At 43.9% G+C, this 27,605-nt stretch overlaps 1 protein-coding gene across 1 annotated transcript; it reads right to left on the reverse strand.

The window, feature by feature from the left end:
* PSMB1 (proteasome 20S subunit beta 1) lies at nt 1-25,861 on the reverse strand. The gene is made up of 6 exons (XM_033938326.1): nt 25,700-25,861; nt 22,329-22,436; nt 11,015-11,096; nt 4,205-4,334; nt 3,104-3,210; nt 1-302 (listed from the first exon to the last, which is right to left on the reverse strand). The coding sequence occupies exons 1-6, from the start codon at nt 25,762-25,764 to the stop codon at nt 117-119; spliced, it is 678 nt and encodes a 225-aa protein (XP_033794217.1). The 5' UTR covers nt 25,765-25,861; the 3' UTR covers nt 1-116.
* Between the last annotated feature and the right edge of the window lie 1,744 nt (nt 25,862-27,605).

Genomic DNA, 27,605 nt, shown 5'->3' on the forward strand with positions numbered 1-27,605 from the left:
GTCTATACCAAAATTAATTTTATTGTTATAACAGAAACTTAGAAGAAAAAATGGATACACAGATCAAAATTCTAGAGATTGCACTTTCTAGACAGTGAATGGATTAAGGTATTTAACTAGTCTTTTCTTAGTGGGATGGTTTCCTCCTTCATGCCATCCTTTGTGATCATGCAGATTTTCAGTGCATCGCCAGTGTACACATCTCGCTCGGCTGCAGAGATGAAAACATCTTTGATCAGCTCAATAGCCTTTGTCAAGGTCAAAGGCAACTGTTGAACATTCTCCATATTCTTGAAGCCAATCTAAAGAAAGGAAACAACAATCTTTTATGTAAAATACTTCTAAAGAGGCATGAGACGGAATAAGGAGGTATGGTCTCATGGCTAGAACACTGACTTATGACTGAGCACTATGAGGGTCACCTATAGAAGGCACTTATATGGACCCTATTCTATGAAAACAGCACCTAAATTTTAGGTGCAATAAAATACTTGTCTACAAGTAGACTGTAAAAGAACATGCAAAAATTGTAGTATTTTCTCATGTAAATGTGAGCCCTCTCCACGCTCCAAATTCTCCATGTGAACACCCACCTGCAAAGTATGCATCATCAAATATTGGTGCATATTTACAGAATACAATAAAACAGTCAATTTGTATGTGTTCTTGACCCCAAACTCTAAGACACCCACTTACAGAATTACCCCTTAGGTGACCCTGGGGAAATCACAACTAATCTATGTGCTTCTACATCCCAGTTGAAAACAAGGTATTTGGCTTACTTAGCTAACACATTTAAACTTTTTGCAACGTTAACTATTACTAAACACAGGGCAAATTACATTTGCAGCAAGCAGGACCACAGAGAGCGAGCGAGTGAGCTGGATGGAGGGAGGGAGCAAAAGAGGAGATACTGGTTAGAAGAATGAAAATACAGGGGATGAAGAGAGAAAGAGAAGATGAAGGGTGGGGAGTTAGCAAAAAAAAAAAAAAAAAAAATCCTAGGAGAATAATCGGATGAGGGAGATGGAAAGCTTAAGTAGAAGCAGATAAGAGATGCAGAAAAAGTGAAGATGACAGGAAGGAGAGAAAAGGCAGAAACTGAAGATCCTGGAAAGAAAATTAAGAAAAAGATTTTAAAAAGCAGAAACTGGAAGCTGGGTGAACATGAATAAAATGTTCAGACAAAAACAGAAGAATTTTATTTAATTTTAGTAAGTTTACACTGCTTTCTTTTTCATTTTCCAAAGTGTAGTGCTGTTACTCTTTCTTATGATGTTGAACTGCATACAGCGAATGGCTTCGAGGTTTAAGTTTGATTTTTGTCTATATTTAAGTTTGTGGTTGCTTGTAGTTACGTTTTCCTATGTAAGGCCTTGTTGTGAATATGTTAGCTTTGGGATATATGCACCACAGATATTTTTATTATGTTTAGTGACTTAGGAGGATAGCTGATGGGGAGGGAGGGTGAGCAGTCTTTACAGATTGGCTCACCATGATAACTCATATACTGTACTCCCCGATATTCACGGGGGTTCTATTCCAGGAACCCCTACGAAAACCACGAATACAGTTTTTTGCCTGGGGAGGCAGGAGAGGGCAGCTGGAGTGCAAGTGAGTGAAGAAATCACTCGCGGTATGCTCCAACCGCCTCTTCCTGTACTAAAGTCAGGCTATACCAATCAGGAGCTGCTTTGACGCACAGCTCCTGATTGGTGTTGCCCGACTTTAGTACAGGAAGAGGTGGTCGGAGAATACCACGAATAAGTGAAACCACGAATTTGCGGGGGAACACTGTACAAACCCAGGTTAGAAATTTAGGTTAACCTCCCTCCCTCTCCCTTTTCTGGGGGGAGGGAAAAAGCATACCTTAGTTTATAATCGAGTATATATGGTAAATATATAAAACTCCAGTGCCCTTACAATCAACACAACTGAGTGTGGCAACACTTTTTCCTTTGGGCCATAGTTGACATTATAGAACTCGAAGAAAGAATTCAGTGTTACATTAGTGATCTAACTTCTTCGATGGTCCTACCCATGCCAATTTTCAGTGGGTAGGACCATCAAAAGGTCAATTTAGCATAAACACCTAAAAAACTGTAGTTTGCAATGGGCCTGCCCCCCTCTCCTCACTCTGCCTACAAAGCCCAGTGAATAAAAAACTGTTTGGATTAGGAAGGAGATAACACAGGGATGTTGCAATTACCTATCAAATCATAACCAAATATATAGAAAAAGGCTTCTAGCAGGAATGGTGAGAGTTGGATTTATTACTCCTTGGATTTTATGCCTAACTATAAAGGAATACTGCAAAAACTGAGTAACACATTTTTACCATAGGTTGTAGTCCTGCAAAGGAAATCCCAGCGCTTTATATTTTTACTATGGTATTGCAATGGTGCTAACTTGGTTTCTCATCCAACAGTCAATGTTACTATGAAACCACTCACTATAAGGGCTGATCTTATGCAACAACATAGGAACACTGCCACAAAGGACTGCAGATAAAAGGTTAAAAATATATTTACAATTTGTTTGGCATGACAAATAGCTTGCACACAGCAAACTACTGGGATACGAAAGGGGAGTGTGTGGCGCAGTGGTTAAAGCTACAGCCTCAGCACCCTGAGGTTTGGGTTCAAACCCATGCTGCTCCTTGTGACCCTGAGCAAGTCACTTAATCCCCCCATTGCCCCAGGTACATTAGGTAGATTGTGAGCCCACCGAGACAGACAGGGAATGATGCTTGAGTATCTGAATACATTCATGTAAACCGTTCTGAACTCCGCATCAGTGATGTCACAATGGCTTCACTGTCCTATACATGGCTCACTTCTACTCAATTTGATTTCTAGAGTGGCGCAGTGGTTATAGCTACAGCCTCAGCACCCTGAGGTTGTGGGTTCAAACCCACACTGCTTGGGCAAGTAACTTCCCCCCATTGCCCCAGGTGCATTAGATAAATTGTGAGCCCACCAAGACAGACAGGGAACGATGCCCGAGTATCTGAATACATTCAGGTAAACCGTTCTGAGCTCCCTTGGGAGAACAGTATAGAAAATTGAATGGACAAATGAAATCAGAATGACAAATCTCTTACTTGGTTGTCAAGCAGGGGCTGAAGCATAGCGCTAGCAGACCCACCAGCTTTATATGTGTCCCTCTGATATGATCCAATTGAATCAAAGCTGTAGACGGCCCCCTTCCCTAAGGAGAAAAAAACATGACATGACATTATACAAGTCAAATGTATGCCATGATTAGATTAAGACATCACAGTTTTAATTCAGCAGTGAGGCGATTACATTTTTAGTCATAATTCAATCTGCAGTGCTTGCCAGATGCTCACACAGCATTCAATATGAATGAATTGAAAGTCAAATCAATCACTGAAATATTAGCTCGCCTTCTATCATAGTCCTATTACCAAAAGGCAGCATAGGGGCACTGTGACAAAAGTTAGAAAATCCTGCTGCAGTTTCTAAGTTCTGCAGAAATTATGGCAGGATTTGCACATACTAAAGTATAAACCAAGATATTTTTTTTTTTTTGGGGGGGGGGGGGAAGGGACATCAAAAATTGAATCTCAGATTATATTCAAGACCTACTTCCTCCCACCCCATGATGTCTGGTATTTTTCACATTCCCTCCCTCCATGGTGTCCTGCCATTTGCCTATCTCCCCTGCGCCCAACCTGGCAGAGCTGCCACTTAACTCACTCCCTCTTCCCCCCAAACAGGTACAGTTTCAATTTACTTCCTCCCCCCTCTTACTTACTACCCTAGTGGCGCAGTGGGACAGGAGCAATCCCCATTCACTCAAGCCATGCCATCTCCACAACACTGGCTGCCACAGCTTCAAACAGCTATCAACCCGATTGGCCTGGTGGTCCTCCAGGACAGGGTTGGGAACCACTGTTCTAGACCATCAGGGTGGTAGAGGTAGGCTTGGTGCATTTACCACCACCATCATCACCTCCCCATTTCTGGACCTGGCAGTGAATCCAAGTGAAATCATGAAACAGTTTCCGCCACTCCAATTTTTATCATGATCTTACTCCTAAATGTTCTTGGCAAGGTATATGCCAAAGCTTCTCACCTACCAGGATATATAGCTGGTTGGCCCACCATTGCTCGGCAACAAGTCTGATTTTAATTTGTCAGAAAAACTGACTACCCTCTCTTCCTTTGAAATTCCTTACCTTCCTCATCAAGTCCACCAATGATGTTGTAGACATAGTAAGGAAAGAAGCGGCGTGAATACAGGATTGTAGATAACATGGCTGCAATGGCCCCAGTAGTCATAATCTTGTTATTCGAATGCTTATACATCTGAAATTGAAATCCGGTGCATAGTACAATATATAAGCAATACAAGCATAGATCTTACCTTTCAATACCATTTATTTCAACTTCCTGCTAAAGCATGCAGCTATACAAGGAAAAAACCTAATGCCGAGTACCAAAGAACTACTCAGTTCCATCATGTTGCTATGCTGGCAGGACAGGTAGGATGTACACAGTCCTGACTGGAACACAAATAACTGCTTCAGTGGAGCTCCACTCTTTCACAGAAAACACCACGAAATTTGTTATCTATAGACAGTGTCTTATATTCATTTTGGGCCCAAAAAAATACACTAGGTCTTATTTCGTGTACAATGATCATCTCTTCCTTCCATTCCTCCACCCCAATTCTTCCTCTTCCCCCCCCCCACATGCAGCATCTTTCCTCCTCTCTCACCCATGCCCTTGTGCCTTCCCTCTGAAGCATCTTTCTATCCCTCCCTTGTACAGAAGAACCCTTGCCCAGCTTCTATCCCTCCCTTCTGTGCAGCTCAGAATCCTTGAGCAGCCCCCCCCCAACTGACCATCCCATCCTTCCATCTCTCTCCCATCCAAACCCCGCCGACCGCAAGACCTACATACCTCCCTTCAGAGCAGCTTCGGCAGCACTCTAAACAGGCTGCTTCGTGGCCTTCTCCCGCCGGAGCCTTACATGCGCCACGTTGCTGCTATCATCAGTGATGTGGCAGAGGGAATGCCCCCGCGGGAGAAGGCTGCAAAGCTGCCGACACTGCTCTGTGGAGGAAGGTAGTACGTCTCACGGTCGGAGGGTTGGCATGGTTTGGAAGGGAGGGAGGGAGAGATGGAAAGATGGGAGAGTCAGCGGGGGTTCGGCTGCGTGGGTAGGAAGAAAAGTGGGTAGGGGCAGGAGTAGCGTTATATGTTAAAGATCATATTAAAGCCACATAATTGCAGGATCTGCAGGGCAAGGAAGAGGCACTGTGGATAAATTTGGAAAGAGGGAATGGTGAATATATTTACATTGGTGTGATATACAGGCCTCCTTCACAGACGGAAGAAGTGGACAGAGATTTAATAGTAGATATTCAGAATATATCTAAAAATGGGGAAGTTTTACTAATAGGTGATGTTAACATGCCGGATGTTGATTGGGGTATCCCTATTGCGGAGTCTTCTAGAGGTAGGGAGATCCTGGACTCTCTACAAGTTCCAGCAGTTGGTAATGGAACCCACGAGGGAAGGGGTCATACTGGACTTAATGCTTACAAACGGGGAAAGTGTTTCTGATGTTACAGTGGAAGATCATCTGGCATCCAGTGATCACTGCATGGTATGGTTTAATATTAAAAGATAGGTATAAAGAGGACTCATTCAAAAGCAAAGGTTCTAGACTTTGTTTGGATGGGAGATTACATCAAGGAATTGTCTAAATGGGAACACCTAGAAGGAGTGGAAATGCGGTGGGCAAAACTGAAAGAAGTAATTGTAAGAGCGACAAACCTTTTTGAGGCAAGCAAGGAAAAGGAAAAGAAGGCCACTTTGGTTCTCAAAAATAGTAGCTGAGAAGGTAAGGAATAAGAGGTTAGCTTTCATAAACTACAAAATATCACAGAAAGAGGAAGGCAGGCAAAAATATCTGGAAAAGTTAAGAGAGGCTGGCGTGTAGTCAGGCAAGCAAAGATGCAAATGGAAGACAAAATAGCTGAAACAGCAAAGTGGGGAGACAAGACATTTTTTAGATATATCAGTGATAGGAAGAAGTGCAAAAGTAGCATTGTGAGACTCAAAGGTGAAGGGGGAGAAATATGTAGAGGACCACAGTGGCAACTTTTAACTTCAAGAAAGGAAACTACGAAGCAATGAGGGTAATGGTAAGGAAGAAACTTAGGAACAGCTTAAAGAAATGGCAGACTGTAGAGCAAGCCTGGTCTTTATTCAAGGACACGGTGGGCGAGGCGCAAAATCTGTATATCCCCAGATTCAGAAAAGGGTGCAAAAAGAGCCGAACAAAAGACCCGGCGTGGATAACTAAAGAAGTGAAGAAAGCGATAGGTGATAAGAAGAATTCATTCAAGAAATGGAAAAAGGGCAAAACCGAGGAGAACTGGAAAGAACACAGGAAGTATCAAAAAGAATGTCACCTCATGGTTAGAAAAGCAAAAAGAGAATATGAAGAGAGGATAGCCAGTGAAGCATGAAATTTCAAACCGTTCTTCAGATATGTTAAAGGGAAGCAGCCGGCTAGGGAGGAGGTAGGACCGCTGGATGACGGAGATAGGAAGGGAGTGGTGAATGAGAAGAAGGAAGTGGCGGAAAGACTAAACATGCTCTTTTCGTCAGTAGTCACAAAAGAGGACACATCCAACATACCGGAACCTGAACAAATCTTCCAAGGAGACCAAGCAGAAAAATTAACATCCATGGTAGTAAGCCTTGACGACGTACACAGGCAGATAGAAAAATTAAAAACTGACAAATCACCAGGCCCAGACGGAATCCATCCTAGGGTGCTGAAAGAACTAAAGGAGGAAATAGCGGAACTACTACAGCAAGTCTAATCTATCCCTGAAAACAGGCATGATCCCGGAGGATTGGAAGATAGCCAATGTTATGCCCATCTTTAAAAAGGGATCGAGAGGCGACCCGAGGAACTACAGACCGGTAAGTCTGACCTCGGTTCTGGGGAAAATGGCAGAAGCGCTGATAGCATCGAGGAGCATCTACAAAGGAATAAACTCATGAAAACAAGCCAACATGGCTTCCATAAGGGAAGATCGTGCCTCTCAATCTTATTGCACTTCTTCGAAGTTAATTCACAAACGAATGGACAAAGGGGATCCCATAGACATCGTATACTTAGACTTCCAAAAAGTCTTTGACAAGGTACCCCACGAACGCCTACTTCGGAAACTGAAGAACCATGGGGTAGAAGGAGATGTAAACAGATGGATCAGAAATTGGTCGGCGGGTAGGAAGCAGAGGGGAGTGAAGGGCCACTACTCGGACTGGAGGAGGGTCACGAGTGGTGTTCCGGTGCTTGGACCGCTGCTATTCAATGTATTTATAAATGATCTAGAAACAGGGACAAAGTGCGAAATAATAAAATTCACAGACGACACCAAACTATTTAATGGGGCTAGGACTAAAGAGGACTGCGAAGATTTACAAAGGGACTTGAACAAACTAGGGGAGTGGGCGATGAGATGGCAGATGAAGTTCAATGTAGAGAAATGTAAAGTTTTGCACGTAGGGAACAGAAACCTGAGGTACAGCTACACAATGGGAGGGCTGTTATTGAGTGAGAGTACCCAAGAAAGGGACTTGGGGGGTAATAGTGGACAAGACAATGAAGCCATTGGCACAGTGCGCAGCGGCCGCTAAGAAAGCGAATAGAATGTTAGGTATAATCAAGAAGGGTATTGCAACCAGAACGAAAGAAGTTATCCTGATGTTGTATCGGACGATGGTGCGCCCGCATCTGGAGTACTGCGTCCAATATTGGTCGCCGTACCTAAAGAAGAATATGATGAAACTCGAGAAGGTTCAGAAGAGAGCGATACGTTTGATAAAAGGTATGGAAAACCTTTCATACGCTGAAAGACTGGAGAAACTGGGGCTCTTTTCCCTGGAGAAGCGGAGACTTAGAGGGGATATGATAGAGACTTATAAGATCATGAAGGGCATAGAGAAAGTGGAGAGGGGCAGATTCTTCAAACTTTCGAAAACAACAAGAATGAGAGGGCATTCGGAAAAATTAAAAGGGGACAGATTCCGAACCAATGCTAGGAAGTTCTTCTTCACCCAACGGGTGGTGGACACCTGGAATGCGCTTCCAGGGGGCGTGATAGGACAGGGTACGGTATTGGAGTTCAAGAAGGCATTGGACAATTTTCTGAAGGAAAAAGGGATAGAAGGGTATAGACAGAGGGTTACATACAGGTTCTGGACATGATGGGCCGCCGCGTGAGCGGACTGCTGGGCATGATGGACCTCTGGTCTGACCCAGCAGAGGCACTGCTTATGTTCTTATGTTTTTATGATAAAGAAAAGGCTGAATTGCTTAATAAATATTTCTGTTCTGTGTTCACGGCTGAAGTGCCAGGAGCGGGGCCACAGAAGACAAACATGAATAGGGATGGAGGAGTAATAGACCATGATCAATTTTCAGAGGATTGTGTTTGTGAGGAGCTAGCTAAAATAAAAGTAGACAAAGCAATGGGGCCAGATGGTGTAAATCCAAGCATGCTGAAGGAACTTACGGAAGTTCTGGTGGCTCTGCTGAGTGACCTTTTCAATGAGTCTCTAGAGTTGGGAGTGGTACCGGAAGGGAGGATGTGGTCCATCTCCACAAAAGTGGAAGTAAGGAAGAAATAGGGAATTATAGGCCGGTAAGTCTGACTTCTATGGTAAACAAATTAATGAATATGTTTTTAACCCTTCTGTACACACCTGGGGTCATTTTGACCTCAGCCCGACTTCTTAGTTTAGTTGCTTACTTATAAATTATAATTTTGATTTCAAATTCCAGGTATCTTTTCGATATTAACAGACAATGTGTTTCCTGTCGTCTGTGACAAATACAACTTTTGAATTTTTTTTGTTTTAACCTAGTTTAACGTGAGTATACCTATTACACACACCTGGGGTCAAATCGACCCCACAGGTTTATGAACGCAACAATGTCAGAATTCTTCATTTTTGCTCGGGTAAGTTCATGTTCTACCTTATAAACTATGTTTACAAGAAGACAATTTTATAAAACTTTGTCTGTATAAACTGACAAGAAGACAACAAAATTCTGCCAACACTGAGGCAGAGCTGCATGCTCTGAACATTGTCAGTTTGTGTGCAGTGAGTGTGCTGAATAAGAGAAGAAACATTATTGAAGCATTACCGGAACATCACCGGTTGTGCTGGAAGCCTAAATATATATTTAATAAACACATAAACGTTTGACTTGAGTGCCATGACAGTGAGAATTTGCTAAATTATTAAGCTAAAGCAACTTTCAGTGCTTATAAGTGACGGGGTCAAAATGACCCCAGGTGTGTAAAGTTGTCGATAATTTAACGTATGCATGGAAGGGTTAAAACAGAGAATAGTGAAGTTTCTGGAATCCTGCAGATTACAGGACCAGAGGCAACATGGGTTCACTAGATGTAGGTCTTGTCGGACAAATCTGATCAATTTCTTTGACTGGGTGACCAGAGAATTGGATAGAGGATGTGCTCTAGATGTGGTGTACTTAGATTTTAACAAAGCCTTTGACAGTGTTCCACACAGATATCTAATAAATAAACTGAGTATCCTCAGGATGGGTCCCAAAGTGACTGGCTGGGTCAAGAACTGGTTGAGTGGAAGGAGACAGAGGGTAGTGATCAATGGAGATCACTCTGAGGAAGGGGATGTTACCAGTGGTGTGCCTCAAGGTTCTGTTCTTGGGCCTGCTCTTTTTAACATTTTTATAAATGATATTGCTGCAGGGCTGTCGGGTAAGATTTGCCTCTTTGCAGATGATACCAAAATCTGCAATAGATTAGACACCCAGGATGGTGTGAATAACATGAAGAAAGACCTGGTGAAGCTTGAAGAATGGTCTGAAATTTGGCAGCTAAAATTTAATGCTAAGAAATGTAAGGTCTTGCATTTGGGCTGTAAAAACCTGAGGGAATGGTACAGTTTAGGGGGTGAAGAACTTATGTGCACAACTGAAGAGCGAGACTTTGGTGTGATTTTATGCGATGATCATAAGGGTTGACAAACAGGTTGAATAGGTGACGGTGAAAACTAGAAGGATGCATAGGGTGCATAGGGAGGGGTATGGCCAGTAGGAAAAAGGAGGTATTGATGCCTCTGGCGAGATTTCATTTAGAATATTGTGTACAATTCTGGAGGCTACCAAAATGGTACATGGTCTTTGTCATAAGGCATATGGTAACAGATTTAAAGATCTCAATCTATGTACTTTGGAGGAAAGATGGGAGTGGGGAGATATGATAGAGACGTTTAAATACCTACGTGGTGTAAATGCGCATGAGTCTAGTCTCTTTCAATTGAAAGGAAGCTCTGGAATGAGAGGGCATAGGATGAAGTTAAGAGGTGATAGGCTCAGGAGTAATCTAATAAATACTTTTTTACAGAAAGGGTGGTAGATGTGTGGAAAAAGTCTCCCGGTAGAGGTGTTGGATATAAAGACTGTCTCTGAATTCAAGAAAGCCTGGGATAGTCATGTGGGATCTCAGAGAGGAAGAGATTATGGTTACTGCGGATGGGCAGACTGGATGGGCCATTTGGCCTTTATCTGCCATCATGTTTCTCTGTTTTCCATTTCATCAAACTAATTTGTATTTTATAGTAAGGCTGCATGTTTAGCGTGTTCAAAATATCTTACTTATTAATCGCAATTAATCACAACCATACAATGTGATTAATCGTGATTATAATTTTTAATCTTCCTGCAGCCCTAATAAAAACTCCTTTAGAAGATATTCAATTTACTCCAATCAGATTAAATGCTGAGCCTTAGGAAAAGCAAATTAAGCCACAAATATGAAACGTTCTCTGAAATCAAGATTTCTATGGTTTTATCACACAACTTACTAACCAATATTTGTTTCCAGTATTTTGGTACTAAGGTTCCTTGGCAGGGGGTCATTTTTAATTAAACATAATTTTAAAAAAGTATAACATTTAACGCACAGTACCTTTAATCTGGCTTCAATAATTTTTGTAAGCGTAAGACAATCGCCATGGAAGCCACTGCATCCAATCATGGTTTTGTTAGTTCTGTAAAATGCAACAGTTCATGAGAAGGTATGTTTATCAATATTACAGAAACTTTAAAAGCTATGCTTTTAATAAAACTAATCAAAAGATAAATCAGCACTCCTAAAGGACTGCTTCAAAATTAACTAGGAACAAACCCCCATTTCTAAGTGGGTGATTTTTCCTTTGTCTTTGGAGGATCTTATAAGTATTTTCTTGCTTGTTATCCCTTTCTAGTTAGTCCAAGCTAGTTTGCTTCCACAAGTTTAGAACTGCATATCTGTCTGAGGACTCCAGCTACATCAGAAAAAGAAAAAAAATCCCAAAAGCAAAAGCACTGCAGTATAGTCTATACAAAAAGCTAAAAATCTAACAACATTAACACTTCTAAACAAAAGGTTTCACAGTGCTCTACACACATTTTGCTTTAAATGATTGCTTTTTTCCCCTCCCCTTTTTCTTTATGACAAGAGATCTGTTCACATGGATCCTTGGAGACAGGATTGGTTATGTGGGAATGGAGCAGGGATAGCATTTTGGATTTAGGTCATGCCATTTTTCAGTTTTAGCTCAAAGGTACAGCAGATATTTTCCTATCTCCAGAATAGTGATGCTCAATTTGCGGTTCGAATTGATTTGTTAAAAAAAAAAAAAAAAAATGGGTCAGCCTCACCGATTCGGTTACCAACCCTCCCCCCTCGCCCCTAAAGCAGGAGCAGCAGCACTGCCTCTTGCTGGCTTGCCGCTGCCACTTTAGGGGGCGAGGGTCAGTCGGGAAGTGCTGCCTTGGTCCTTTGTAGCATCCTCTGGCTTCCACACTGGCCTCCCACTCTTACCTTAAGATAATCGGCAGCCTGCAGAGATGATCGTAATGCTGTAGCGATCTTTGCAGGCTGCTGTCGTCTTTAGCACCACGTTGGCTCTGCCATGATCCTGCCCCTGATGTCAGAGGAGAGGCAGGACCGCGGCAGAGAGAATGTGGTGCTGAGGACGACGGCAGCCTGCAAAGATAGCTACAGCACTGCGATCCTCTCCGCAGGCTGCCGATTATCTTAAGATAAGAGCGGGAGGCCAGGGGGGATGACCTGGTTTTCAGGAGGGGTGTGCAGGCCTTCAGGGGGAGGGGGCCCTGGTGTAGAAGTACACAAGAGGGAGGGAGGGAGGGAAGGGGTGTTCAAAGAGATGTGCATATACCGGGGGGGGGGGGGGGGGAAGAAATAATAAGTCTAAAACAGAGGAGAGGGAGAATGATGGTTCACACTGGAATTTAGGAAGGGAAGGAACAGAAAGGGAGAGAAGTTGGACACAAGGGATGGTGCAGAGGGGGGTGGGGGATAGAGATACTGGATAGGAGGGTAGTTGGGAAGAGAAAGGGAGAGCTGGTGGACCCTGGGGTTGTGGGGAAGGAGGGAGAGATGCTGGGTGAAAGGATAGTTAAGAAAAGGAGAGATGGTGGATCTGGGGATGGTGGGGTCCATCGCTGCAGCTGTGGGGATGGAAACAAAAAAAAGGAAAGATCCGGGGGAGGGAAGAGAAACGAAAGGGGAGGACAGAGATGGAAGATGGATGGTCAGCAATAGCACAGAGAAAGAAGAAAATGACAATGAGACCCTGGCAAGCAAATTATCAGAAGACAACCAAAGCATGGGACCAACATAATCTGAATAATGAAAAGACAACAAAAGGTAGAAAAAATAATTTTATTTTCTGTTTTGTGATTACATTGTCAGATTTGAAATGTGTATCCTGCCAGAGCTGGTGTTAGACCATGAATGTGAGCTAGGATTTAACAGAGAGGAAAAGTCTTTTTTGTTTATTTTGTTTACACCACAGCACCAGTGTGGGTAGGAGAGGGCAAAGGGGATGAAGAGGATAAAAAATAAACCCACCAGGATGTTTGAAAAAGAAAAACACCTAATTGGGCAGGAAAATCGAATAAAAAAAAAATCGATTCAATAGGCTGAATCAAATTGAAATTTTTCCCCTGAATCGGGCAGCACTATTCCAGAGAGCTTACAATGTAAGTTTGTACAAGAAGCAATGGAGGGTTGAAGTGACTTGCCCAAGATCACAAGGTTTATCAAAAATAAAAATTTAAACTATCCTGAATTCTTGTTACCTTGGGCGTTATCTGAGGACAACAGACAGATATTCTCACATGTCGATGACATCATCGACAAAGTCTGGTACAGACAATGCAAAGTGCAGTCACTTTAAAGACTGTAAAAAATCTGCAACTGTCTGTATCGTGCATGCACCAGTGCCTTCCCACCCAACTCTGATTCGTGGAACCATCAGTTTAGTAAAAAAGCTAAGATAAACTAGTAAAGGTGGGAAGGTTGTGGAATATCTTCCTGCTGTTCTCGGATAACACCTATTACAGTAAGTAACTGTGCTTTATATCCTAGGACAAGCAGGCAGCATATTCTCACTTGTGGGACTTCCTAGCTGCCAGGATTATGCTTACAGAGGAACACTGTTTTTATCATGAGCCTGGTGAAATTAAAAGGGTTGGAAGGGAAGCTGGCATTTAAATGGAGAGGAAAAAAATGTAGAACTGCTTGGCCAAACCGATATCCCTTCTGGAATGATTCTGTAAGCAATAGTGGGATGTAAAGGTATGAATGGAGGACCAGGTGGCTGCTATACAGATGTCATCAACAGGAATGAAATGTAGATGAGCTACTGAAGTTGCCATTGCAAGAGCTTTATGAGCAGTGACTCAGCCTCCCAGTGTCAGCCCGTCCGAGCATAAGAAAAGGAGATACAATCTGCTAACCATGCCGAGATGATTCTCTTGGCGACAGGAGCTCCAAGTCTGTTTGGATTGAACAACAGGATCAGCTGAATAGAAGATCTGCGAGGCTTGGTCCGATCCAAGTAGTAAGCAAGAGCACTTCTACAGTCCAATGTGTGGAGCGGAGTGCTGCCCGATTCAGGAAAAAAAAAAATTGATTCAATTCAGCCTATTGAATCGATTTTCCTGCCCGATTGAGTGTTTCTTAAAAAAACATCCTGGTGGGTTTATTTTATAACCTCTTCACCTTTTTATAACCTCTTCATCCCCTTTGCCTTCTCCTAACCACACTGGCACTTTGGTGTAAACAAACAAAAAAAAAACTTTTCCTCTCTGTTAAATCCTAGCTCACGTTTGCAGTCTAACACCAGCTCTAGCAGGATACACGTTTCAAATTTGACATATTGTAATCACAAAACAGAAAATAAAATGATTTTTTTCTACCTTTTGTTGTCTGGTCCTTATTCAAATCTTGTTGGTCCCAGGCTCTGGTTGTCTTCTGATAACTTGCTTGCCAGGGTCTCCTTCTTTCTTCGTTCTAACCATCTATCTGCCATCTCTGTCCTCCCCTTCCGTTTCCCTTCCCTCTTCCAGAGGTCTGGCATCTTTTCTATTTTTCGTCTCCATCCACAGATCCACCTTTTCTCAACTACCCTTTCATCCAGAATCTTTCCCTCTTTCCCTACCACCCCAGGGTCCACCATCTATCTCTTTCTTTTCCCAACTACCCTCCTATCCAGTATCTCTATCCCCTCTCCACACCATTCCTTGTGTCCAACTTCTCTCCCTTTCTGTTCCTTCCCTCCCCAAATCCCATTGCCCATCATCTCTCTCCCTCTCCTCTATTTTTAGACCCATTATTTCTTCCCCCCCCAAAGTCCAGCATATGCACGTCTCTTTGAACCCCCCCTTCCCTCCCTCCGTGTACTTCTACACCAGAGCCCAATCCCCTGAAGGTCTGTCCACCCCCCCTGAAGGTCTGTCTCCCCCCTGAAGGCCTGCCTGCCCCCCCTGAAGGCCTGCACTCAAGGCCTGCCTGTCCCCCCGGAAGGCCTGCACCCCGCCTCCCCCCCCGGAAGACCTGCGTGTTCCCCCTGGCCTCAATCTACCTCATTTCATCAGCCTACATAAGATCGCTAGTGTTAGCGATCTTTGCAAGCTGCCATCGGGTCTTCCAAGCTGCCTTCTCTCTGCCGTGGTCCCACCCCCCTCCTCTGAAGTCAGAGGAGTGGGTGGGACCGCGGCAGAGAGAAGGCAGCTCGGAAGACCCGATGGCAGCTTGCAAAGATCGCTAACACCAGTGATCTTATGCAGGCTCTTGAAATGAGGTAAATTGATGCCGGGAGGCCAGGAGGGAAGCCGGACAGAAGCACTGACACTCCCACTCGCCCTCTAAAGCAGGAGCGGCAGCGGCTGGCCAGCAAGAGGCAGCACTGACGATCCTGCTTTAGGGGGTGAGGGGGGAGGCTCAGTGCTGAATCGGGAGGCCAATTTTTTTTTTTTTTTTTTGAATCGATTCGAACAGATTCACCTGAAATGAATCGATTCAAATCGTGAATCTGGCAGCACTAGTGGAGTGCAGCTTCACCAGGGTGAGAATGTGGTCTTAAAAAGATGACAGACAGTACTACAGATTGGTCAAGATGAAATTCTGAGACAATTTTCAGGAGGAATTTGGGATCAGGTTTGAAGACCTAACCTATCGTGATAGAATGCTGTGTAAGGTAGATCTGACACACTTGAAGTTCACCAACTCAGCATACAGACATGATAGATATGAGAAATATCACTTTCCAAGCGAGATGTTTGAGAGATGCAGACACAAGTAGTTCAAAAGGAGGCTTCATTAAAGTGGAATGTATAACACTGAGATCCCAAGCAACTGGAGGAGGCTCAATTGGTGGTTTGGTATGAAATAAGCCTTTCATGAATCTGGAAACTAGAGGATGCACTGATTGTTTTTTATCCAGAGGTGTATGAAAAGCTGTAATAGAAGCAAGAAGAACTCCGACTGAAGTAGTTTTGTGTCTTAATTTAGAGAGATACAGAAAAGAGTCTAAAATCGACGGGACAGGACAAGTGATTGGATCCCACAAGTGAAAATTACCCCAGACTGTGAAGTGAGCCCACTTGAAACGATAGCAATGTTGTGTAGGTGGTTTTCTAGAAGCTTTAATGATGGCTGACACTAGTGCTGATAGTGGTAAAGTATCTAGTTGCTGAAAGATACCATGATGCGAGAGCTAGTAAACAGACTGGGATGGAGAAAAGTCTTCGTTCTGCATCAGCAACGTTGGAAAGATTTGAAGTGTGATAATAATAACAACTTTATTTTTATATACCGCAATACCACAAACAGTTCAGAGCGGTTTACATAGGAAGAGACTGTATACAGAGAGCGATATTACAAAAAACTTTCAAAATTACATTAGCATGGTAAGATTAATCAAATGTTTCCTGGAAGTGTTTTTGAAGTACATCATGACAGAAATGGAGTCAGAGAAATGTGCCAAAGAGATAAGTTTTGATAATAGGATTTCACACACTGAATTGTAGGAGAAGAGGAAACCACAGTTGACGGGCCACTGAGGCGCTATGAGAATCATAGCTTGTTCTTGGCAAAGTTTGAATAAAGTCATCCAGATTAGTAGTACTGGAGGGAAAGCATACAGAAATTTTTCTCAATAGTCGAGGGTAGCCGACTCCAGGCGATTGGGAGTATAGATTCTGGAACAGGAGGCAGGAAGTTTGTGATTGTGGGGCGGAGCAAACAGATCCATTTCTGAAGTCCCCCCAATCCCTGAATATCTGACGTTAAACAGTTGAATAACCACTCAGGAGGTTGTAGAATTCTGCTCAACTTGTCTGCTAAGAAATTCTGTTTTCCTACGAGATAAAATCGCTTTGAAAAATATGTTGCAAGGAATCACCCAGGACCAAATTCGCTTCTTGACATAGTAGGCGAGATACTGTGCCTCCTTGTTTGTTCACTTAGTACATGACTACCTGGTTCTCTGGTCGAATGAGAACTACTTGATTGAGGAGGCGATCTTGGAATGTGAAAAGAGTACTGCAGATTGCTTGAAGCTCGAGGAAATTGATATGAGGATTCCAGCTGCCTTGAATATAGAGTCTGTCAAGGTGGGCTCCCCAACCATGCATGGAAACATAAGTTGTTAATATCTTTTGATATGGTGGAATATGGAAGAGAAGGACCCTGGACAGACTAGCCGGTGATAACCATCACTGAAGGGATTGACGAAGTGCTGAAGTTACTTGTAATCGTTGGTATGGCATATCAGTGTCTTAAGACCATTGGGTCGAGAGTGTCTACTGAGGTTCACCAATACGCAGAAGGGCAAATGGAGTTACATGAACTATAGATGCTATATGACCTAGAAGATGCATCATTTAACATGCAACGATGATTTGAAAGAAAGGAGACCTTCTGGAAGATATGAATTAGAGCAAGGCTGCCCAAGTCCGGTCCTCGAGATCTTTCAGGATATCCACAATGAATATGCATGAGAAAGATTTGCCTGCACTGCCTTCTTGGTATGCAAATTTCTCTCATGCATATTCATTGTGGATATCCTGTAAACGTGGCCTGCCAGTAGATCTCAAGGACCGGACTTGGGCAGCCCTGAATTAGTGTCATGCCTTTGTTATGGTAAAAAAGGCACGAGCTTGAGTTGTATCCAGAAGTTCCCTAATGAACTCTGGAGTTGTGAGTGGTTTGCAGATGGGATTTCTGGTAACTGACTGCAAAGCCCATGAGTTATAATACATGAATTGTTGCATTCATGGCCTGTTGAGCTTGTTGATAAGGGAACACACGGAAACCACATGAGCAGAGGATTGTAGCAACTACCACTAAGCATTTTGTGAATACTCTGGGTGTTGAAGCAAGTCCAAATGGGACTACTTTGTACTGGAAGTGGCTGGTCACACTCAAAAAAATAGGAATGTGTGTGTAGGCTTCTTTGAGATCTAGAGAACAGAGCCAGTCATTCTTTTCTAATAATGGTAACAGGGTTCCCAGAGAGACCATGTGAAATTTTTCCTTCGGCAAGTATTTGTTGAGAGCACAGAGATTCAGAATTGGATGAAGATCTCCAGTCTTTTATGGTATGAGGAAATACTGAATAGAACCCTTGGGCCCCTCTCCTGCAGAGGTACTTGTTCAATGGTGTTGAGCTAGAAGAATGTTGAGAGCTCTTGGTGAAGGAGGGAGTTTTAAAAAAGAGACACTGGAGGTTTTTTCTGTAAATGAAGGGCACAGCCCTGGTCTCGCCACTTGAAGGACCCAGTGATCAGTTGTTATGAGGGACCAGCAATGGAATAAAGTGAGTGACACTTCCCCCCCCCTTCCTTAGGGAGAGTCTGGAGAGAAGGTTGGATTAGGCTCTCTAGAATGGAGTCAAAAAGACTGCTGAGCTCTTTGTCTTGGACATTTTTGAGCAAGAGGATGTAGAAGGTGGATTATATCTGCACTTATTGTTATAGGAGGAGAATTTAAAGTTGTAAGAATGTTTAGGCACCTGTGGTCTAGCTATTTTGAGCACAATAATGTGGTCATGAAGTTCTCTTGATCTTCTGGGCTATCTCTTCTTATCTTGTCCCTAAACAAGTTATCCCTTAACGTGGGATGTTGGCCAAGCACTCATGAACATTGGCATCGAGGTCAGAAACTCTTAGCCATGCTTGCCTGCACATGGCTATGGATAGCATCAAAAACTGAGCATGCCATGAACTTCCTGGTTTCAAAAAGATTGTTGGAAGGAATCTAGATGTTCTTCGGGAAGATATTGCATGTAGAAAGACATTTTTTTAATCAGAGATTTCATGTAAAATGTCATGTAGAAGTTATAACTTAATATTCTACTGGTTAATATGGAAAAACTCTTGTGACCAAATTTGTCTAGAGATCTGCCCTCTCTGCCAGGTGGAATGCTGGCATGGGTCCTTGAGCTGTATATACTTTTTTTTTTTTTAGTGCAGACTCTACAAGGAGGGATTGATGTTGTTGAGGTCTATCAAAACCCAAACAAGACCCTACTCCATCCAAACCCTCTTCATCTCACAGACTGCCATCCCTTAGACTTATCTGGCATTATTAATCTCGCTTCTCAACACTGTACCACAAATGTAACCATCTTGCTGTAAGCCGCAATGATTCCCTGTTGAAAATTGCTGGATATAAGATGAGTTAACAGATACAGAAATATCGGAGCCATATGGTATAAAGCCTTCCAGAGACTCCCATTGCTCAATGACCCGCAAGGTGATGTCCGGACGTGCAGGAAAAACGTAGTCTGGACATTTGTGCTGCTCATAACCGTGCACTGTGAGGTCAACAGCCATTAAGGTTCCAACTTCAATTTTCTGAGCGGAACCGTAATAACATGAGGCACTGACGCTGACTTGAAGAGCCACTGCACAGAAGGCTCCTCTACCTGGTTGAGCAGGACCATCGCCTCCTGACTTCCAGTCCCTGAAAGAAAACTGGAGTCCTACAGGCAAGAAACTGTGCTCTGGGAAAGTAAAGGCATAGAGTCTGATCTCCAGTCCTGGTCTGCATGATCACTTAGTCTGGGTGCTGAGCTCCTTAGTAGCGAGGTCTCCTGGGGAGGAATCTCTCCCCAGTCCAATACTGACATGCAGGCAGCACGGAGCGTTGAGGACCCATCAAATAAGCTTTCCATAGGAGATTCATAAAGTCTGAGGTAAACCCCTGGAGGACCCACAGACCCCTGAAGAACCTCAGACTGGCTTCTCCTGGGCTCCACTGCTTCCCCATACTTGCATTTAGAGCAATCACTGTCGAGGTCTTCTTTCCCTGCCATTCAGACCCCCTATAGTTCCCCAGCCCTAGAGGACTCAGAGGAGGCAAAGCCCGAGGCTTTAACTCCTTCCTCATGTGTCCCAGCCATACAGCACAAAACTAGCATGATATGGGGGCAGAATAGGCTGAGAAGTCCATCCCAATCAATTTTGTGTCAAATTGAGGGGTTTTGATGCAGATGGAGGCTTTAGAAAAAAAAAGACTTTAAAATCCAAGATGGCCACTGCCAGCAATTTGCACCAAAAACGGCCCATAGGGGCTGCTCCCCTGAAGTTCAAAAAATTCAGGAAAAGGGGTTTTGGAGGTGGGGGACCCTATCTCTGACCTGAAAACCTTTAAAATTCAAATTTTCAAACCCCCCAGCCCCAATTGTCCACATAGGGAATAAAGGGCTATACTCACTGTGCTGTACTGATGCCTGCCTGTATCAGCTTTTTCTGCAGCCTGACTGAATGAAGAAGACTTTCTGCCTCAATTTCTGTCAGAAGTGGTTCAAAACTGGGGGATCTTTGAGTTGCCAGTTGGACCAGTACCAACTGTGAACTCAACCCCTATGGATCCTTGCACCACGATGAAGTGAAAAATGCAGCTAGCTCTCCCTGAAGCCCAAAGGAACTAACACAGGACCATCCAACCTGCGCTCAAACCTCTGATAAATCAGAAGGTGAGCTAGCTCCCAGGGGAACAGTCTGAGCTTCCAAAATACACAGAGCAGACTGGCACAGCAAGTACACATGGGGGTTGCCCCGTAAGCTGCAAACTGCCCTCGCAACATATGCGTCTTCTCCCAGGCAGAGTAGCCCCAAATTGGGGACCTCTAGACATGCAAGCCTCATGAAATGGATAAAAAAATACCCAAAATAAAAAGAAACAGAGCAGATGAGAACATACCTTCTTAGTTCACTTGCAGAAGGTAAAACTGGAGAAGGCACTATACTCCACTGGTGAAGGAGTAACAGCTGAAAAATGGAATTGACTTCTTTCTGCAACAGTTCGTGACCAGGGAAAAATCACCTAGGCCCAGATTCTATATCTGGCACTATTATCTGTGGCTGCCTTAAAAGCGGCTGCCAATCACGTGACAGCGAATGGTACCGAATCGTGCCTCCGGCAAAAGGTAGGCACCAGAAATTTCCGACACCTACCTATGATATGAATTGTGCCTCTCTAGGCACTTTATGCCACCTAACACCACTTCCGGCGTTAGGCGGCCTAAAGCGCTTACAGAGGTGCAATTCTGATTCCGATATTTTAGGCAATGGTAGATGCCTTGAAACTCAGGGCTCCTTTTATCAAGCTGCGCTACTGGTTTAACATGCGTAATAGTGCGCACTAAACCGCCGGACGCGCTAGCCGCTACTGCCTCCTCTTGAGCAGGCGGTAGTTTTTGGCCAGCGCAGGGGTTAATGCGTGATGAAAAGTCGCGCGGGTTAACCCCGCTAGCGCGGCTTGATAAAAGGAGCCCTTAGTTAAATATACTGTTTCAATGGCTTTTTTTTTTTTTTTTTTTTAAATGAGTTTGGGTGCTGTTTAGAGAATGCGGGCCCTAGTGTACAGATTCCATGTTTATGTAACAGAATACGAGATTACAATCCTAGTATATCCCACAAATCTGTAGGTGTGCCATTCAGTGCAGCATCACTCTGATATGCCAGCAGCAATGAGATTAGAGATATAATGGGAGGTACAGAGGATAGTGAATCTGCAAGTGTCCTGTACTAAATTCCCCAAGCAACAAATACCAGAGTCACAACCTGTACATATAGAGATGTTAAGAGATTGCTTGCAATGAAAATACACCTAATACATTGATGTATTTAAAGAGTCCAATAACCTGAGTATTTCTTGCCCGTGCTTCTCTAGCTGAAAGAGAAACAAAATTCAGTGGTACCTCGGTTTGCGAGTGTTTTGCAAGACGAGCAAAACATTAGCAAAATTGGCGCCTCGGAAACCGAGCGTGCCTCGATTTATGAGCCCCCCCCCCCCGTGATCCAGCACCATCCGCTCGCATCGCACCCCCTCCCTGCCACGATCCGGCATCCCCCAGGCATCCACCAACCCAACCAATCACATTTCTTACCCCCATTTGGCACCGGCACACAGGACATGCCAGTGCCCGAAGATCTGCCTCCTTTGCGCTGGGCCTTGAGCATCTGCGCATGCTCAAGGCCTTCGGGTTCCCGTTCTCTCCGAGATTCTCAGATCTCCGGGTGGGGTGGGGGGGTGAAACGAGCGGGGGGATGGCGGATCACGCAGGGGGGCCTTCATGAGTGGGGGGAGCAATGCCGTTTCTGGGGGGGGGGAGCAGCGCCACTGGCCTCAGGGGGGGTGGGAACATATCAAAGCGAGTTTCCATTATTTCCTATGGGGAAACTCGCTTTGATATACGAGTATTTTGGTTTACGAGCATGCTTCTGGAACGAATTACGCTCGTAAACCAAGGTACCACTGTAGTGTTCTGAATCTGGCATACTTTTTGTAAAGTATTTAAACAAAATCAAAACCAAGCTCTAAAACCAGTCCAAAAGGCCAATATATGCAGATATCCATTTACAGATCTCTATAGCTGTACATTTTTATATACAATTACTGTCCCATTTAATGAACTTACAATTTGTGGCATTTTGGCGTGTCCCGACTATGAATTGCATACCCTTCACTCAATCTTGTGTCAGAGGCAATAATAGAAAAGTCTTCTCCAGCAAGAGCCAACACAGTACTGGAAAAAAAAAAAAAGATTAAAAAAAAAAAAAAAAAAAATCACCGAATTAAGTTTTATAGTACTTTAGAGTACTCTTTAGCTGTACATTTGAAATGCATTTGAAAGCAAAGCGACACTCACTATTTAAGTTTAAATGTATTTATTGAATGAGAAAGTGCAATACAATATGCCAAACAAAATACAACTTCTGCTATATATACACCACATATATCCTTCCCTCACCCACCCACCCACCTGCCCCACTTCCAATCAAACAATATTGAGCACATAGAAAAAAGAAAACGAAAAAATTTAGCTACAAATGTTCAATAATCTGCTGCGAGCATGTGGTGTGAGATCCTAAATTGAGCAGAAAACGAAATATACACTCACTATTTAAAATTTCCAGTGGATAAGCACATCTGATGTGGCCTACATCTGCTGGTGCCAAGGGCTGCTTTGGCGCGTCCCTTCTCATTAACATGGCTTGCCTCGAGATCATTCATTGGTGTCAAGTAGCTAGTTAAGCAAACTTGTGCACATATCCCTTATCTTGTGAAAGATTTGCCTCAGTATCCAGTTTTAAATAATGTAGATCATCAATGCAACAGTTACAATCATGAGAATAATGTAAAACCAGGAACATTATTTTCTTTCTTTGTTTACAGTTCGACAAGTAGAAATTTTAAATAAAATACTTCCCACAATTTTAATCTGCATCTACTAAATTACTGCAGCACGATTACACACACACATTTATTACAACTGAATGTAGTTCAACTGATTGCAATTATCCTCTCCGAGAATTCTAAAAAGTACAGGCTAATACCTACACATTGATTATGCATACAAATTAGAAGAGCATATACGCAGATAAATGCCACCTACATGCTATTCTGTAAAAACATGCACGAGGTGAGGAGTAGCCTAGTCACTTAAAACTCTATTGTCCCAGGTACAAAATAAGTTCCTGTGTGTGTACATATATATAAACCACTTTGAATGTGGTTGTGTAACTACAAAAAGGCAGTATATAAGTCCCTTTCCCCTTATATAGCACATTTTACATAAGCAGAGTCTAGGTTGGGCAGAACTCACATTTATGTACATATTTTTGCTGTTACACTAATACACTAAGGGCTTCTTCTATCAAACTGCGCTAGCAGTTTGTAACGCAGACAGCCGTGCTGAATGGCCTACGCTGCTCCCAACGCTCATAGGAACTCTATGAGGGTTGGGAGCAGCGCAGGCCATTCAGCATGGCTCTCTGTGCTAAAAACTGCTAGTGCAGTTTGATAGAAGAGGCCCTAAAACTTTGGTTTGCGAGCACAATTCATTCCAGAAGTATGCTTGTAATCCAAAGCACTCGTATATGAAAGTGAATTTCCCCATAGGAAATAATGGAAACTCAAGACAATTCGTTCTACAACCCAAAAACTTTAATACAAAATACTATATAAAATAAAAATATATACAGTAAAACAAATATGAATTGGGTGAATTAGGCATGATGCTTTTATTATGTTCAGCTGCGCTCAGCGCGAGATGTGCTCATGTTGTGTGCGCTTTGTATTACATTCAGCCATGCTCAGCGACGTACGTATATTGTGCATACTTGACGTGACGAATGTATACGTGCTCGTACTGCAAGACGCTCGTTTATCGAGTTAAAATTTAAGAAAATGTTTTGCTTATCTTGCCAACACTCATACACCACGTTACTCGCTATCCAAGATTTGACTGTATTTCTATAAAAGGAAACGTTGGCACCTATGTTTCTTTGTGGAATAGTTTCCTCCCAGAAGCCACATTTATGGAAGCAGTGTTACAGAATTACCTACATACCCCTGGATTCTATACATGGTACTTTGAGCTGCACACAAATTGGACATTAACAAGCAGTTACTAGCACCAATTAGAATTTACATGTGCATCTTTAGGTAAATTCTTTAAGGAGATGCACTTAAATTCTAGTGCATTGGAACTGAAAAGGGGTGTGGCTGTGGGAGTGGCGTGAGTGAATTTCATGCATTCTGAAAATTTACACACGCTGTTAAAAAAATACACCCAATCCATACCCAAGTTAAGCACGGGGATTTACACCAGGTTTTAGTTGGTGTAAATGGTCACACCTAAATTTAGTCGCGGGTCCTGGTGCTAGTACTATTCTATAAGCCAGAATTAGACAAAAAACATCTTTCATTGACATGCTTCTATAAAATATGTGGTCTTGAGCATTTTCTTAAACTTCTGAATATAGAGTCGTCCACCCCCTCCCATGCCTGTTCTTTATGTTAACATTAACTTCTTACCATTTTCAAAAACATTTAAATGGAAAAACCTGCCTGTCCGATAGGCCCCCAAAGGGGCAAATTCTATAAACGACGTCTTAACCAGTCAATTGGGATGCACGTTTTGTATAAAAAAGCTCACCAGGCAGGCCGCCTACATTGTAGGCGCCTTGGCCCGGAAGTAGCCTTAGGCGGCCCTATGAACCTCCATGGGCCCATAGTAGACAGCCGCTGAGCTTAACTTTAGCGGACGCCCATCCCCCCCGTACATCACCGGCAGGAGCGATGCCCAATCCCTCCTACCCACCGATCATAGCAGGAGGGATGCCCAGTCTCTCCTGCCGACACCCAACGCAACCACCCCCAACGATCGCAAACTGTTTACACTAGAAGACTGCTTATTTGCCCTTCAGTTGCCACAAGAACAAGCTGCATGCCATAGCTTTTAGCTGAATGGGCTTGGATCAGTTTTCCAAAAACGTAGCAAAGCTCTAGGCTAGTGACAGAAAGTACATCTGAGCATATACAATCAAAAGGGAACAGCCTGCTTCCCGATCTTTATTACTAGGTATGTCAGGAATAAAAGCTTATGCACCACAGCCCGCCCTGGACAAAAGGAAAAGTGAAAGTGGAATTCGCGGCAGCCCCACAGAAACTTCGTATTGCAACCCCGAAATGACAACCCCCCCCCCCCCAGGCTGGGGAGGGGGGTCAGGGCATCTCGACTAACGAGTTCTCGGACCGAAAGGGAAGGATAAATCCACAAACCCTGAACACTTACGACAGAGCTAACGGGGCCACCGCTTCAACTACAAAGAAGGAGCCACGCGACCGAATACAATCTTTGGCGGTCCCACCGGGTATTTATGGCCTGGAGGAGCTACAGGGAACTGGCCTGAGCTGGGCCTTTCCACGAGCCGGCGCGGGACACCTCGGGCTCTTTGCGAAGAAGCGCCGCCGCTGCCGTTAACCGCGCGCGCGCGCTCTCACCCGCCATTAAAGGTGTAAGGATTGAAGCGCTGCTCCCGGGGCACTCCTTGCACCTCCAGCTCCATGCTCTTCCGCCGATCGCTGGACACGCCGCCAAGCTAGTGCTGTCTCACCGCGATATGGCGGCCCACACCCCACCGTGACGGCGCCGTTTCGCCCCCCCATGGCCGGCCTCGGGCGCCCTCTGCTGCGCGGAGGACTAACTTAGTCACTAGGGGCACTCCCAGCAAATCCTGCTGCTGTGCCGTCTCTCTCTAACCACAGTAGACTCTCAGTTAACCGGCGCCCGTGGGACTTGACAGAAGCCGGATAAATGTACTTTCTGGTTACTTGAGAGTTACTATTAAAAAGAACATAAGAAGCTGCCTTTGCTGGGTCAGACCAGAGGTCCATTTCACCCAGCAGTCCGCTCCCGCGGCGGCCCATCAGGTCCATGACCTGTAAGGTGATCCTTGTCTAAACCCTTTAACCCCCTTTATCCTTCTATCTATACCCTTTCATAATCCTATCCCTACCTCTATCTGTATCCCTCAATCCCCGTATCCTTCAGGAATTTATCCAGTCCTCCTTTGAAACCCTGTAGTGTACTCTGTCCTATCACAGACTCCGGGAGCGCATTCCAGGTACCCACAAACCTCTAAGTGAAAAAGAATTTCCTAGCATTGGTTCTAAACCTGTCCCCTTTCAATTTCTCCGAGTGCCCCCTTGTTCTTGCGGTTCCCAATAGCCTGAAAAATCTGTCCCTATCTACCTTCTCTATGCCTTTCAGGATCTTGAAAGTCTCTATCATGTCTCCTCTGAGTCTCCACTTCTCCAGAGAGAAGAACCCCAGCCTTTCTAACCTGTCTGCATATGAAAGGTTTTCCATACCTTTTATCATTTTTGTCGCTCTTCTCTGAACCCTCTCAAGTATTGCCATGTCCTTCTTAAGGTACGGTGACCAATATTGGACACAATACTCCAGATGCGGGCGCACCATCGCATGATACAGCGGCGTGATGACTTCCTTCGTTCTGGTTGTGATACCCTTCTTAATAATACCCAACATTTTGTTTGCTTTCTTTGAAGCTGCTGCGCATTGTGCCGTTGACTTCAAAGAAGCCTAACTAATACTATTCAGTGATGGGTTTTATTTTCCCCCTTATTTTAACATTTGTTTTTAAATTTATTTTATAAATTGTAAACCACCTAGATATTCTTTTGTGATAGATGGTATATCAAGATTTTAATAAACTTGGAAACTATTCTATTTCATGATGTCCTTCCATTTTTTTTGCTTATTTGATCCTTTTTTCCTCTTTGCATTCACTAGTCAACCACCAGAAATATGCTACCACATACCTGACAAACTGGGGCCATAGACTCAGTTCTCTTCATACCCATGAGCTTCACCATCAATTGAGATGTCTCACCTGTTGCAGTTTCACAATACACTTTGTTCCAGTTTATTCATGAAGGCAGGTCGGGCTGTTATAAATATTCTCCTCGGGGATGGGTGGAGACATGGTGCTTCCCTTACTCAGTTCTGTCCCTCCTTCATGCTCTACTGTCAGTTATCCCAGGAGGGGGGCCTAAATTTGCATTTTTCCTATCCTTGCGACACACGTGGCAGTGATCGAGGCATCGGCAAGGAAAAACTTTGGCCGCTTCCCCCTTGTTACAGCTGTATGGGAATGTCGACTTTCCCCTGGGAGTGGGACTCTTGATTTCGGCAGTGGAAGCAGAGGGGGTGCAGATCCCTTCAGGACTTTCTCACCATGGGGGGTGGCCAATTTCCTACATTTGTCCAGCTGCAATCCCACTGGCACCTGCCCCAGACCCAGTTCTGGGCTTACCTTCAAGCCCGGCATTACTACATGTCCCTTGGCCACAAATTAGGGGCTGCTTGGCTTTGTGGTCCCCTGGA

The sequence above is a fragment of the Geotrypetes seraphini genome, chromosome 3, assembly GCF_902459505.1.
Source record: "Geotrypetes seraphini chromosome 3, aGeoSer1.1, whole genome shotgun sequence".
Taxonomy (NCBI): Eukaryota; Metazoa; Chordata; class Amphibia; order Gymnophiona; family Dermophiidae; genus Geotrypetes; species Geotrypetes seraphini.